Below are 16839 nucleotides of genomic sequence, written 5' to 3' on the forward strand. Positions count from 1 at the left end.
CGTGCATGATTATCTTTTCTTTTTGAAACTGATAGTCATGCACGATTACCTTTTCTTTCCAAAAATATTAGTCGTCGATTATCTTTTCTTTTTGAAACTGTTAGTCATGTACAATTATTTTTTCTTTCTAAAAATGTTAGTCGTAAGCGATTATCTTTTCTTTCCGAAATTGTTAGTTGTATATGGTTACCTCTTACTTTTTCTTTCCGAAATTGATAGTCGTGCACGATTACCTTTTTTTTTCAAAAATGTTAGTTGTGTATAGTTATCTTTTCTTTTCGAAACTATTAGTCATGCACGGTTATCTTTACTTTCTAAAATTGATAGTCGTGCATGATTGTCTTTTCTTTTCAAAATGGATAGTCATGCACGGTTACCTTTTTCTTTCAATAAATGTTAGTAGTCAATTATCTATCTTTTCTTTTTGAGAAACGGTTAGTCATACACGATTACTTTTTCTTTTAAAAAATATTAGTTTACTTTTTCTCTCCAAAACTGTTAGTCGTATAGGTTACCTTTTCTTTAAAAGCAAACCTTACCTTCTCTTTTCGAAATCGTCGATCACTACACCAACGACAAACCTTTTTTGGGTTCGTGTGCTGGTATCACTACAAGAAATTGAATTATTACCGAAGGGTTTTTATGGACGGCCTCTTGGCCTTCGGTAAAAGTGCGTTACCGACGGTCAGATAGATGATTACCGAAGGCCATGGTGAAATAGCATTACGGACAACAAAGAAGAGTTTAGCGAGGGGGTGTGGCCTTCGGTAAGAGGCTCGATTGGGGCTAAAAAAAGAAATTGTTTGCATCCCTTTAGAGCATTGTGTCGCGCGACTGCCATGCCTATAGTTAGGGTTTCTGCCTCCTTACACCTTTTTCGCCATTTTTGTCTGATTAAACCTCCTCTCACCGTTTAATCTTCACTTCCCACCGATTAAACACTATTTCTCACTGATTAATCGGTACATTTAAGGTTTCCTCCACCAATTAGGGTTTTTCCCTTGGCGCCTTGGGTTTTCTGTTTCTCTACTTCTTTCCCCTGCGAATCAACCTTAAGGATGCCTCGAGGAGTCCAAATCGCTCAAGTTCCGTCTTCTCCTCGGAGCGCCATGCTATTTCAGAGCCTAGGTTAAGGCGCATCTTCAGGAGATAAGTCTTTCGAGTCTTTGTTTTTGGTTTTGTGTTTCTGTTTATGTCATCTTCATTTCGTTTTGTCTTTATTTGCTTTGTTTTTGTCTTGTTTTGATTTTATGCGTTTAGTTTCGTTTAGCTTCCACGTTGTTCTTTATTCGTTTGTACTGTCTTATGGTTTAATCCTCTGTTTTGTGCATTGTCTTGAGTGTTATGGTTAATGTTGCTCATGAACTGTTTGATTAAAGGTTTGAATGAGATTCAATCTGTTTGTTTGTTCTTGAATCTGCATTTCTGTGTTAGGTCTCCAAGTTTGAATGTTCTGTTGCTTGAGTCATTGTAATTTTCATTTTATTCGGTGCAATGCTCTGATTGAGTCTTTTAATATTGGAAATCATATTTTGTCATGTCTCAGTCATGTTGTTTGTTTCATTTGTCATTTAATCTCAGTTTTCATCAATTAAACTAAGTGATTGAGGCTAAAAATGCAACTCAAATATGAACTTGTCCTTACCTATTTGTTGTACGAACAAATTCACTTCACACAAAATCCTTACTCTTAAATACACATAATTCACATATATATCTAATAATTGCTGTTGTCTTTCAAAGTGATTTTCATAATCTATACTATTAGCCTCTAATGTAAAGTTTCACTTTACAGATTTCAAGATGACCCTGAATTGGTAAAATTGCCGACTGCAAATAGTGGCAAGGGAATCAGGAACAATGGAACACGATTAGCTGAGATAAGGGGTAAAAAGGGTCTAACGGAAACAAGGAAGTTCTTGAAGGCTAGAGTATTGTCGAGAGTATTCTCAGAGGATTACGAGAGAGTTAGAAAAAAAACACTATTAGATCCCCGGGGACAAACCATTCACCGATGGAACAAAATTTTCTTGGTAGTATGTCTAGTTTCTTTGTTTGTGGACCCTCTGTTCTTTTATTTGCCATTAGTTCGAGATGAAGTGTGCATTGATATTGGAACAGCACTTGAAGTTTTCCTCATAATGATAAGATCAATGGCAGATGTGTTTTACATGATTCAGATTCTCATGAAGTTTCGAACAGCTTATGTTGCTCCTTCTTCTCGGGTATTTGGGAGGGGAGAACTTGTCATAGGCACTACCAAGATAGCTACTAGGTACCTGAGAAAGGGTTTTGGTCTAGACTTCATTGCTGCATTGCCTCTTCCTCAGGTAAATTACTATACTTTTTCCTTTATCTTGATGAAAGCTAAGGTGTTTCTTTGACTTGATAGGTAAAATTGATGTTGTTATGTTTGCCACAGGTGTTAATTTGGATTGTGATCCCCAATCTCGGAGGTTCAACCATGGCAAACACAAAGAATGTGCTTCGCTTTATCATCATTTTCCAATATTTACCAAGGTTGTTTCTGATTTTTCCACTTTCATCCCAAATTGTAAAAGCTACGGGAGTTGTGACAGAAACAGCATGGGCAGGGGTTGTTTACAACTTGGTTCTGTACATGTTGGCTAGCCATGTGAGTATATTGAAACTTGCATTTCCTTGATTGTTGCTCAAGCAAATTCACCTTACCACTCCCACTGTATATGTGCCAGCCTTTTCCTTTTTATTCTTTACAATTTTCTTAACATTTTTGTTGAGGAAAATCTAGTTTTACATTTACAAGATTATGACATCAATGATATCAATAAAGAAAATTTAGCATACTTTACTAATATTCATTTTGTTTTGGTTGAAGGTTTTAGGAGCTAGCTGGTACCTTCTATCAATTGAAAGACAAGAAGCCTGCTGGAGGAGTGTCTGTGATATGGAGCAATCTTGCCAATAATGCCGCAACATAGGACCACAATCTGCTTTGTATCATCCAAAATCATTGTTAATTACTTGGAGGGTATATGACCAGTTTGTGCTTCATACGTTTTGCTCAGAATTCTCATATGTTTCATTCTTAGAACTCTGTTGATAGAAATCTTCAATCCCAGTTCATGGTTCTAGATTGAGTTTATACTTTTTTTTTCAGCTCTTCGGTAATTACCGAAGGCTTTTGCCCTTCGATAATTACCAAGGGGCAAAGGCCGTCGGTAAATGTTAGCGACAAGGAATTTATCGACGGTCATTTGGCCGTCGATAAGCCGTCGGTAAAAGGTCACTATCGACGGCTTATGGTGGTTTCCGAGGGATTGTGGCCTTCGGTAATGTCCTTCTTTTTTGTAGTGTATATTTTATTTTCATTGTTAACCGGGATTATCTTCTCCCGCTAGTAGTTGTTATTTCTATTTCCATTTCAATCTGTTTCCTTTGAGCTTCTTATACACTTTTTTTTTTTGCTGGATTCGTGTTTCTTGGTGAAATTTGTTGGTTAAATTTATTGGTTGTAAGGCTTTTTCATTTTCATTATTTTGTTGCTTAAAGAGAATACCATTTCAGAATGCAAAAACTATAACCAAGAAAGTGGCTATCATTTTTTTTAGTTAGGAGTTGTAACTCTTTAGGAATTGTGCCTTCACTTGGATTCATTTATGATAGTTGAATAATACACCTCATTTGGAGTCCTTACCATTCATGATAGTACGGGCCTTTATGCGAGATAGATTATAAATTTTTCTACATTATTATTATTATTATTATTAATTTTCAAAATAAAGTACATAGTACAAAACTGCAAACAACATTTCTGATATGCTTAATGCCCATTTTCTATTATTTTGTTACATTATTATTTTTTTCATCCTAATATAGTACTAAACTACTATGACAGTTGTTTGGGACAAAGGACTCAGGAAATGGGAAAAAATCATTGTCTTTGTTGGTCGATGTCCGGACCAGAACTGTATCAATCATAAATAAATTGCAAACATTCAATTATTGGATATCCTAGAGATGTGTACTGTGTATTTGAGAGTGAAGATGAGGCCAAGGCTGCTATGCTTAATGTCCATATTTTGCGTAGTATGGATATCTTAATTGAATGATTCAGTTATTGTTCTAATTTCATTTTTATTATTAATTTGACTTTGTTAAGCATGATGGTTATTGGATCTATCAAAGATGAGGTTCATTAAGAAGATACAACAGCTATGAAATCTAAGAACCATATGAGAAATTAACATTATCTTCTAACCAAAACCTTAAGATAATGGATTAATGATCTTTAACTTTATATAGAACTTTACTTTCTCATTTGGCAGTTGCTCCCTCCACCACCACCGAATACTCCCTACACCACCCCATACCAATTTTGCCCTTCTCTAAAACGGATGTCAACATCCGTTTCACCTTTAACGGATGTTGACATCCGTCCGTTCACATATTTTATATATTAATTTATTATTTTTATTAAAAAAAAAAAAATCTTCAACGGATGTGGCGACATCCGTTAACGGATTGCCACATCCGTTTTAATAAAACTTTTAAAACTATTTTGATTATTATTTAAATAATAATATATAAATTAAATTAATAATTATTATTTTATTAAATAAAATAAAATTAATTCATAAATAATTAAGTAATAATTTTAAATTAATTAAATAATATTTATATATTAATTTAAAATATAATAAATTAAAAACTAAAAATTTAAAAAGAAAAAACTTCATAGATCTGTTTTAATAAATTTTTAAAAACTATTTTATTATTTAAATAATAATAATACATAAATTAAATTAATAATTATTATTTTATTAAATAAAATAAAATAAATTTATAATTAATTAAATAATAATTTTAAAAAAATTAAATAATATTTACATATCAATTTAAAATATAATAAAATAAAAAACTAAAAACTTTAAAAAGAAAAAAACTTTACGGATATCACCACATTCGTATCTGTTTTAATAAATTTTTAAAAAGTATTTTAATTATTATTTAAAATAATAATACATAAATTAAATTAATTATAATTATTTTATTAAATAAAGTAAAATTAATTTATAAATAATTAAGTAATAATTTTAAAAAAAATTAAATAATATTTATATATTAATTTAAAAACTTAAAAAAACTAAAAACTTAGAAAAAAAAAAACTAAACGGATGTGGCACATCCGTTGAAGAATTTTTTCTTCAACGGAGGTCGACATCCGTTCAAGAAAAGGAGGAGGTGTAGGATATTTTAAAATATAAAGGATAGTTTTGGAATTTAAAAAAATTGTGGTGGTACAGGAAGCAATGTGTGGTGGTGTAAGGAGTAACCCTCTTCTCATTTTTAATGATAGATATAATTGAAATCCTAATAACGGTCACATCACAAAAAAAAACAAATATAGAATCTGGAAAGGTAAATATAGTATGGTGTTGTCTCTTAATTTTGATTCTAATAGGCTAACAATATAATATTTTTTTTGCCTTCATATCTTTTGTTTTGTTTGTCGAATCAGTCTTAGCATTGTGGCAAGGTATGTGCGTTGAATCACGGGTTATCGAAAAAACAACAGCATAAACTGAAAAGTACCCGTTTAGCTTGATGCTAACTGGGAAGTCGATAAAAATATTTGTATCAACAATTTATTGTTGTTGGAAAAGTTCAAAATTAAATTTTTGCTTCAACTCTTTGTCCGCAAAGTAAGTTTTATTCAATCACTGCAACATCCAGAGGAATTTCTTTGTCTTTGACATCTTGGATGAGCATAAATACTCAAAGATCCATACATTCAAAACAACAACACATCCATTTAAATCAATTTTGGCAGGGGAGTGAGTGAGTTTTTTATGCATAATTTCAAGGAAGAAACCAATTTTTCATGGATAGTTTTTGCCTAGTTAAAATTTCCTAAATAATTAAGATCATCTAGATATTTTAAGGGGTAGGGGAGTGAGTGAGTTATTTTAATGGAGTTGAAACAAAAATTTAATGAATTTAAACTTTTTCAATAACAATAAATTAATTATATGAATATTTTTATCGTCTTCCCCATCATCAATTTCCTAAATGATTAAGATCATATAGATATTTTAAGATGTTGTTGCTTTTTTGATAATCATGATTCAATACACATACCTTGCTCTACAAGACATGTTTTATCCAAACCAAACCAGACCCTACAAATAAGACAAAAGATATGAAGACATGAAAATATATTATTGTTAGTTTATTAGAGTCCGAAGCAAGAGAGAACACCATACTATGCAAAAAATGGGCATTAAGCATAGCAGCCTTGGCTTCATCTTCACTCTCAAATGCACAATGCATAGCTTTTGGATATCCAATAATTGAAGGTTTTGCAGTTTATCCATGATTGATACAAGCTCGGATATAGACTAACAAAGACACAGTAAATTTTACCCATTTCTTTGGGCCTTCTGTCCCAAACAACTGTTACATTGTTCCCCTTTGACCATGAGCTGGAAATAAGTGTTGTCTTTGAGGCATTTGGTTCAAAGACTGATTTTGATGGAGAGATAGATCTATCAAGTATCGAAAGCAAAATTGGAGCATTAGAATTGGTACCTTCTGATGATTTTTAGTGTTTTTTATTATTCTTTTTTCATATTTAACTTTGCTATCCTTGGTTGATTTGCTCTTTGTGAACTGCAGCCTGTTGAAGAGGTGGTCCAGCAACAACACTGGGGAAGAGGTGCAGCCGTTTTTTTTAAAAAAAATTAACCTTATTTCTTTAGGTTTTTGTTGTTGAGCAACAGCAGCGCCTAACAATCAGCAGGAACAACAACAACACTCGATACGTCGAAGTCGGAGGAAAATCCATCTACCGCACCGTTATAGGTAATTAATACTACCCCAGAAATTGACTAGGTTGTTGTCTTGTGTTCTTTTAACAGCATAATGCAAATGTAAAACATTTCAAGACAAGTGACAAAAGAGTTTGTGTATAATCCCTTAAAAAGTATTGTCTAATTTTAACAACTTTTAAAATGATTCAATACAAACTCAACAAACTTCAATAATCTCATTGTATGAACCATTAGATCTGCAGTAGAAAAAACAGAAAATATCTTGGGCCTGTTTTATTTTGCTAAGACACAAGGAAGGGAGAGATTGCCACTGTTGTAACTCACAAAATATAATTAAACATAAACCTTATTTGATATTTACACGTGTGATAAAAACATACTATATAGCACCAGAAGAGATTTCAGTTTCATTCAATTCAATCATTGAGCCCAATCGAAATCAAACAAATGAAATTTAGATCACTCTAATTCCAATATTTCTATGCAACAGTAATGAAGTCTAACGAATTTTTTAGATTAACTATATCCATATGGGATGATAAAAAAAGAGGGAAGAATTGAAATCGGGTTAATACATCTCATATTGCTGATTAATATTATGGATATGTATTGTTTTATCGGTTTGCTTCCAGGGTCTTTACGTAGTGTCCAGTATGAAATACACTGATCGGAGTTAGCAGGGATTAATGGGTCAGATGGCTTTACGCTTTATAAATATACGATATTAATTATTGATTATTGGGTTTGATTCCCTAAATATATACCGCACTAATGGTTAATCAATGGACTTGGCTGCCACAAACCCTATAAATATACAATTGATCTCCAAGTACATGGATCTTTTCTATCATAATAAAATAGTGACCTCTCCATTAAACATATCTGACTTCAGCGTCGGAGTGTCTTCGCAAGTCAACAACCCATCGGAGTGGATTGCGTTCTCGGAGAGATTAGAGGATCGAAAGAGAGCAGAGTAAGGAAGGACGACCGACCCTTGAACACTTTCAACCAAAACATTTTGGCGCCCACTATGGGGCCGAACGGCATCCCCACGAAACCACTAGTAACCAAAAGCGCAATCGGTCTCGACATTGCTACTTCGAATCAATACCAGGTTTTGCAACAAGAGTAAAAAGTTTCATAACAATTTTAAAGACATGTATTTTGTTTTGAGAACTTTTAGGAAGGTTCAGACCTACGTTCAACATTGTCAAGTTTCAAATGACTTTTCATTATAATTTATAAATTATAATATACTAAAATGTTTACTTTATCTTGTTTAACTCATATTTTTGTGAGTAAAAGTATCCTGCATAGGAAGGATCAGTCCTAAGTTGAATCTTATCAGGTTCCCATGACTTTTTATTATAATTTATAAATTATAAAATATTGAAGCATTTACTTTATCTTGTTTAACTCATATTTTTGTGAGTAAAAATATCCTGCACAGAAAGGTTCAGTCCTACGTTCAACCTTATCAGGTTCCAATGACTTTTTATTATAATTTATAAATTATAATATATTGAAGTGCTTAGTTCATTTTATTTAACTCATATTTTTGTGAGTAAAAATATCCCGCATAAGAAGGTTCGGCCCTACGTTCAACCTTGTTAGGTTCCAATGAATTTTTATTATAGTTTATAAATTTTAAAATATTGAAGCCTTTACTTTATTTTGTTTAACTCATATTTTTTGTGAGTAAAAATATCTCGCCAGAAAGGTTTAGTCCCTTTCTGCTTGGTCAGTTGGACCACCTATGTTCAACCTTGTCAGGTTTCAATGGCTTGGCTCTTGTGCAAGCAAAACCTGGGCACCTATACCCTCGTTCAAAGTATCCCGAGCGGTGTTTATTTATATTATCATAGTCAATTTCCTCATCTATTTTGCAGGTCACAAGGCAGTAAAGCACCTACAACTCATCTGTGACACACCTTAACACAAATTCTTCATTTTCGGCCTTCAAATGTTCAACCGAAGACCGAACAGTCTCGCCTGCTCGGCCATTCGGCTTCATAACCCAAACTATTTTGATATTAATTTGATTGGCTATGTTTTTCTGACCACTCGACCAACTAGAGCACACCCCTTGGTGATTCTATAAAATGAATCTACCTCGACCAAGGACGACGGAAAGCTCCTCGGTGATTCTATAAGACGAATCTACCTCGACAACGAACAAGAGGAGTGATAAAAAGCTCCTCGGTGATTCTATGAAACGAATCTGGATCACGAACGAACGGAAAGCTCCTCGGTGATTCTATAAAACGAATCTACCTCGACCACGAACGCTCCTCGGTGATTCTATAAAATGAATCTACCTCGACCCAGGGCTGAAGGAGTTTCAAAGGCGAAATCTTAGAATCCACCGCTTGGTGCAGAAAGGAATGAAGACTTAAATAGACTCCCTAAATACAACGTAAGTAACCTCTCTTAAACTCATAATAATCCATGCGCACCTCTTTCGATAAAGAGCTTGCTTGGGCTTGGAGGGCTTATGTACTATATGAAATATACCAATCGGAGTTAACATGGATTAATGGGTCAGATTGCCTTATGCTTTACAAATATACGATATTTGTTTCGGTTGAAAGTGTTCGATGGTCGATCGTCCTTTCTTGATCTGCTATCTTTCGATCGTCCAATCTTCTCCGAGAATGCAATCCACTCTGATGGGTTGTTGACCTGCAGAAGACACTCTGACTCTCAAGTCAAATATGTTTCATAAAGATGTCACTATTTTATTAGGATAGAAAATGATATTTGTACCTGGACATCAATTATATATTTATAGGGCTTGTGGCAGGCAAGTTCATTGATTAATATTAGTGCAGTATATTTTTAGGCAATCAAACTCAAATATATAATTGATGTTCAGGTACAAATATCATTTTCTATCCTAATAAAATAGTGACATCTTTATGAAACATATCTGACTTGAGCGTCACAGTGTCTTTTACAGGTCAACAACCCATCGGAGTGGATTGCGTTCTCGGAGAACATTGGAGGATTAAAAGAGAGCAGATCAAGAAAGGATGATCGACCTTGAACACTTTCAACCGAAACATCTCTAAAATACTTTGAAATATTTGATCCATTAAAAGACTTTTAATATATATATATATATATATATATATATATATATATATATATATATATTAACCAATTTTAAGTCATCCTAGAGCCATGTGATTCTATAATTCCATAGTCATTGTAAACAAGTTCGAAAATTTGTTATAGTAATGGTAGCTTGTAACATTTGTTAATATTTATTTGTTCCTTCTTGTTTCATGAAGTGTTCTAATATAAGTTTTTTTATTAGAAGAATTGGTTAATTGACGTCAAAATTATGGTTAATGTGTTTGAGATATGGGTTATTACATATATCTCAAACTATTTTTAAATATAGTTCTTAACCATTATTTTTATCTCTATTAACCAATTCTAAGTCAATTATTTTAGTTTATGAAGTTATGCTCCTAGTTTGTAAGTGGAGCCAATATATGATAGGATTGTGTTTTCTTTGACAAAATATTTGGCTTGTGTGTCGGTTTATGTGACTGAAGTTAAGTCTTTTAGTACAAAGTGTTTTTTTACTTTTAGCTCAGGTCATAAATAGTTTTTAAAATATCCTCACAACATTTGGTGTGCTCAAGTGTCACATGTAGAAAGCACTCTAACATTTAAGTTAGTATTTGTCTGAATAGTTCAATAATAAATGTATAGTGAAAAGTCACCAACTATCCAAATATCAAACCTGTGTTTATAGACTTTTGTGATAAACTTCTAATTAAGATTGACCCAATTATAAACTTGACTTAGGGTTAATTTAATTATTTTTTACAACTAATCTTGTTTATATTCTAACCGACCAATTTATTGCTTGTCGTCACGACCGTCCAATCCATGACTGACCGAACAATCGTACAGTACAACTTGAATTAAAGGTTGGGATGCAACTTCTTTATAGATTGTGAACTGTTTAGTTTAGCCGTGACAGTGTTGGTTAGATAAATTTGTTAGCAACATCTATAAAAGTTGTAGATTAGACTCTTCTATTACTTGTATTTGGTTAAGACCACTCGGTCTCTTTGTGATCGTTCGGCTTATTCAGGTCTTTTGTGACCAAACATTCTCTTGTGATCGTTCGGTCATGTAGTTCGGTTTTGTACGTTCGGCCTCTACTGCCAACGACCGTTCGGTCGTTCTGTTTTGTTTATGTTTCTTGAGTTGGCTATATATTGTAGCCAGCTTTTGTGTTTTAGTATTGAGAAATTCACTCTCAAAGTATTCAGATCATTTCTCTCTGTGTTTTCTCTTCTGTTCTTTCTTCTCTGGGTTTTCTGAGTTTTTTGTTTCTACGTTTCACGCTCGAACTCAACAAAAGTATTATAAAAACTATTGTTAGTATATAAAAAGTATTATCAATATATAAATTTTTATAAATATATATAAAATTATATCTAAATTATTGTAAATATATAATATTTTATGTTTTAAAATCATTATAGACTTGTATGATTACCATTTCATGAATCTCAATCACTTTCATATAATTCAGTATGTTTTCTTGTATTTTCAGGTATTTGACAAATAGAAAAAGAAACAAAAGTAATAATGATTCACGTTTGAAAGTATTAAGAACTTTAATTTAATTAAATAAGGTATATTTTAAATACATTGTATTTTTTTATACCCACGTTTAGGAGTTTACGGTTAGTATTAGTATTACTTAACTCAGTATGTTTTTTTTGTGTTTCTAGGTATTAGAGAAATAGAAAAAAAGAAACAAAACTAATAATGGATTCAAGTGTGAAGGTATTAAAAACTTTAATTTAATTAAATAATGTATATTTTGAATGCATTGTTTTTTCTTGTATATGTATCTCCGTTTTGGAGTTTACTGTGAGTATTATTATTAGGTTACATACTAATGGAAAGAAAGATGTAAAAACCAAAACTAAGATGTCATGTTTTCAATTCATATATATGAAAAAGGAAAAAATAATCATGTTTTCGTAATCATAATGCTTGATACAAGTCAAAAACTTTTGCGTGTTCTCATATAAAAGTAGAATAAACATGTAATAAATAATTTATCTTTTGTAACGAAGGAATATTTTACTTTCTTTGTATTGAAAGAATATTTATGCAACACTTGCATCAAACATTCTCATTGCAACAACATGATTATTTTCCTTTTGATGTGAAATGAAAACATGAAGTATTAGTTTTTGTTTTTACATATCTTTCTACTTGAATGTAGCCTAATACTAATACCAACAGTAATATCTTGAACGTGGGTATGAGAAAAAACAATGCATTTAAAATATACCTTATTTAATTAAATTAAAGTTTTTAATACTTTCATGAATCTATTATTAGTTTTATTTCTTTTTCTATTTGTCTAATACCCAAAATTTTTAAAAAACATACTTAATTAAAAAATATTAATACTAATAGTAAAGCCGTACACGTAAGAGAAAACAACGCATTTAAAATATATCATATTTAATTAAATTAAAGTTCTTAATACTTTAAGAATCTATTATTATTTTTATTTTTTATTCTATTTGTCTAATACCTTATAACACAATAAAACATACTTATTTAAGTAAAAATGATTGGAATTCATGAAATGTTAACCGAGTCTATAATGAATTTAAAACATAAGTATGCTCATATATTTATAATAATTTAGATATTATTTTATATATATTTATAAAAATTTATATATTGATAATAATTTTTATATCATTTTTGCGGGTCTCTAAAAGCTAAATAACTAAAATTTAGCTTATTTTCTTTTAAAGACTGGGTTAATCAAATGACTTTTTATTCAAAAACAATAAATATATACTAATCTTTGGATTCCACCACGTTTTTTCTTAATACTTATTATTTTGTCAAAGTTCTTAAATTTTAATAAATATTAACAATTTAGTAATTGTCTATTATTAAACCTTAAAAATCTTGGTGTACAAGTATATATATTATAAAAAAATTTAATTAAATAGTAGGTAAAAAAAATTAAGTTTGAAATTGTTTAATAATAATATGTTAAGATTTTTTATCAAATATTTAAATTTATACTTCGTGCTTCTTCACTGTTCTTCTGCTCTCTGTTCAAATCTCACACGGTTCTAATCTTGCTCTCTATGCTTACAGACTTCTTTTGCTCTCTTTGTTCAAAGATTCATTTTGCTCTTTCTTGTGTTATCAGGTATTAGACAAATAGAAAAAAAAAGCGAAAGTAGTAATGGATTCAAGCTCGAATGTATTAAGAGCTTTACTTTAATTTTAATTAAATAAGATATGTTTTAAATGCATTGTTTTCTCTAATACCTACGTTTTGGAGTTTACTGTTGTTAGTATTAGTATGTGAGTATTATGTGAGGTAGTTGTCTATTATTTTACTAAATTACTTGTAGAGTTTAAGGTTATAAACTTGAATAGTTTTTCATTTGATCAATAACATAAAAAAACCATTTTTTGTTCATTAATAGGAAGCATACCATGTACATTGATAAGAAAGTTTTCTTAGTTGTAATGTATTGTATTGAGCTGGTCAAATAATTCATTTATTGAATTGTATTCATATATTTTGTTTTATTGTTATATTTTTACAGGTACGAGTAACAGCAAAACTAAATGGATTGACAATGTTAACAGTAATATGTCAAATGTACAAAGAAACCGAATCCAAGAAACACTAATTAGTTTACTTTTAAGTATGAATAAAAAATAAATATTTCTATCCTATTAATTCTAGAATTATATAATAAATAGAATTTAAAGAGAGGAAATTTTAGAACAAGAAATAAAACTATATCTTTATCCAATAGATATATATTTTTTTATAGGTTTTATTACGGATAATAAAGTATGTTTGGATGAGAGGAAGTGAATCTCTAACAATCCAAATATTTGAAAGTAATCATATCTCATTTTGGTGATATTGTTTTTAAACTTGAGGAGTATGATAACGATGTTGAAATTTTTATTAAATTGTATATATTACTTATGGAGTTGTACCTCAAAATAGTCTCTTAAAATGTTGCACCCAGCAACCACAAAATAGAAAGGCGTTAGGTTCGAGATGTTGTTTTTCATATCGAGTAAGCATCTAAGTTAACCATTTTTTGTCTATTTCTCTTTGGTACAGGTCAAGTATTCATTCTATGTTGACTTTTTCTTAATAATATTCTTTAGTTTTTAACTGATTTTTTCTCTGGTCTTTTACCAAAAATCCACGGACAAATCTACGACAATAACCATCAAAATAAGATATGGGAATAATTGGAGATAGATTCTTCCCTAGATCTGCGTTCCTCTATATACCTGTTCGCACACAATAAATTCCTAAAAAGAAATCCAAGGTTAAAAGAAAAAAAAATAATTATATTTTTATTCCTTGAAATGTTGAACAATTCGTGTTTTGTTTCCCAACTTCAAAAAAAAAAAATGAATCCTTCAAAATATGGTTTTAGTTTTCACACACTAAATTTGAGAGACTAAAATAAATGACTAAAGATCTAGAATTTAAATTTTAGGTAGTAAGATTTTGTATTTAAGAATGTTTTTAGGTACACCTCAACTCTATTGCTTTGCATTGCTCATTACAAGATGTGTAAAACACATTCCATTCTCATTACAAAACACATTACAAGATGTGTAACGGTAAAAGGTTCAGATCTATCATAACAAAACTTAATTTATAGATTCTAAACCAAACATCTCATATCTATCTATAAGAAATCACTTAAAATATGAACAAATCCAAGAAATGCTTGTGAACTTATTTCATAATAACTAAGAAAAACACGACAAAAGAGACGGGGCTACTCCCAAATGATATCGGCAATAGCCCGCATTAGGAAGAACCAAAAGAGAAAGAACTAAATCAGAAGGGGAAAAAAATTGTCCCTTTGATTTTTCTTTGTTTGCCATCATGGATAGTTGACGTAGGAAACCTCTTAAGATTACAACCAGTAAAATGACTTACCTACTGCACCAGCCAAGATACATTCTTGGTGATGTTTGAAGGACTATTTTGATTTAGCTGCTATTAAATGATTTTAATTAATAAGCATGGTGAAGGTTTTCTTACACTGTCCCTTATATATTATCACATTGTTGAATTTATGACTACTGTTTTAAAAAGTTCTATAATTTTCCATTAATTCACTTTATGCTGAACATATGTGAAAACTGAACTCTATTATTTATAAGGCGATTTTCTTAGGCTCCTATCCTAGAATTCACAACTTTCTGCATCTATGTTCAATATGTAGTTTTGATCCTTTCGTTTTATAAAGTCCATAATTTTTGTTTCAATCCTGAAACCAAATAACCCCAAAGCACAAGCCATATTATATTGAACATATAGGCATGACAAATCAAGAAGCTGAGTTTCCTTCATTTCAAACCTTTACACTTTCATCCCTGGAAAAAATTGCCATTCCCTGCAATCTTTGGTCCTTTTAGCCAAGAAATTCACGTCGTCATTTGTGACAATTAAACCAAAAATTGCACCTTCCTGGAACATAAAAATAACCAAATAAATAAATATATACATGTATAAATTTATTTTATTCTTTTTGCAGTGAGGAACACATTTCAAAAGAATTTTTCTTTTGCCAATGAATATGTCCCAACACTGTTTACTAGATGATACCAGTTTACTATTTACGCTGATTCTTGGTGACTAAATTTGCATAGCATCACTAATCTTCAATATATTTTAAAATATCAAAATTACTATACATCAATATATTTTAAAAAACACAACCGGTTACAACACAAAAGTTCTCATAAAGAATACAAATTCATCCTGAACCCATTCAGAATTCGGGCTCCAATTAGCCGAATTCCGGTGAGAGTTTTCATTTTTTTCAAATATTAATGGAAAAGGATAAAGAGTTTAGAGAAAAGATAGAAGAAAATAGAAACGGTTGAAAATTTCCAAGATTAGTGACACTATTTCAGGTTGAAGATTAAATCCTGAGAACCAAATTCTCATTATTAACAGTAAACAAGTCTATTATAATAAATAATGTTGGCACGTATTAATTTTCCGATTTTTTATTTTTTTGAAATTGCTTTATTGAAGAGCATTACCGAAATAAGAGGACAAATAAGAGAACCAAAATCTACGTGTATCGCCGATCATAATCATGATTAATGAAGAGCATTACCGAAATAAGAGGACAAATGAGTTTGAAAGTCCCTCACAGTCATTGTGTCGAACAGATTTCAGGCGCGCTCCATCAAACCATACGATTGGCCCAAATAGCACACAATGATCCCTGATATGGACTGAAGAATGAAGGTGGTTCAGGTGCGAATATGTATCTCAAGAAGTAAATGAGATGAGAGTGAGAGCTTGAGGTATAGGGATGCGCTGGGCGAAGCAGAGCGAAGAGGAAGCAGAAGCAACAGTTTCTGCGGAATAGGTAGGTTAAGGCACAGCCGCACTACTGCCATCGTAGTCGTTCAGTTTATTTGTGATTCAAAGCAGCTACACCATGTAATTTATTAAGGAAAACTTAAGCATTTTGTTTAATAATTAAAATTTCTAAAATGAATTTTAAAAAATTAATACTTTTTTAAGTTTAACAAATATTTGATAATATACATTATATATGTTAGAACAAACTTCTATAAATACTACAATAAAAGATAAATGAAATAAGTTTATGCATAAAGTAATTTAAAAATTTATGGAAATATTTACTCTATCTTTTCTTTAAAAAAAATTATAAAAACTTTCATCTGTATACATCAGGCCGGACTAAAAGGCTTCATTTAATAAAACTCAACTTTTAGCTCAAAAATTATTTCCTATTAATTTTTATAATGAAAAATGTCTCGAATAATAGCAGAATGGCTTAGAACGTTTTTGAAAAATATGACTGGCGAGACACCCATTTTTTCCTCAACCTCCATCCAACACCAATGAAATAAAATTTTAAGTAAATATAATTTTTTTTGGGATAAATCAACTAAAAAGTAGAAATTAATTTTTTTA

At 30.8% G+C, this 16839-nt stretch overlaps 1 protein-coding gene and 1 long non-coding RNA gene across 2 annotated transcripts; one reads left to right on the forward strand and one right to left on the reverse strand.

Annotated features, from left to right (window-relative positions):
* Window positions 1-693: 693 nt before the first annotated feature.
* On the forward strand, window positions 694-2768 carry LOC108341754 (protein CNGC15c-like). Its single transcript, XM_017579404.2, has 3 exons — window positions 694-767; window positions 1796-2330; window positions 2423-2768. The coding sequence occupies exons 1-3, from the start codon at window positions 694-696 to the stop codon at window positions 2663-2665; spliced, it is 852 nt and encodes a 283-aa protein (XP_017434893.2). The 3' UTR covers window positions 2666-2768.
* An 11628-nt stretch (window positions 2769-14396) lies between these two features.
* On the reverse strand, window positions 14397-16309 carry LOC128194133 (uncharacterized). Its single transcript, XR_008245456.1, has 2 exons — window positions 16007-16309; window positions 14397-15348 (listed from the first exon to the last, which is right to left on the reverse strand). It is a non-coding gene; the product is annotated as an uncharacterized LOC128194133 (long non-coding RNA).
* Window positions 16310-16839: the final 530 nt, after the last annotated feature.

Source organism: Vigna angularis, chromosome 1 (genome assembly GCF_016808095.1).
Source record: "Vigna angularis cultivar LongXiaoDou No.4 chromosome 1, ASM1680809v1, whole genome shotgun sequence".
NCBI classification, from domain to species: Eukaryota; Viridiplantae; Streptophyta; class Magnoliopsida; order Fabales; family Fabaceae; genus Vigna; species Vigna angularis.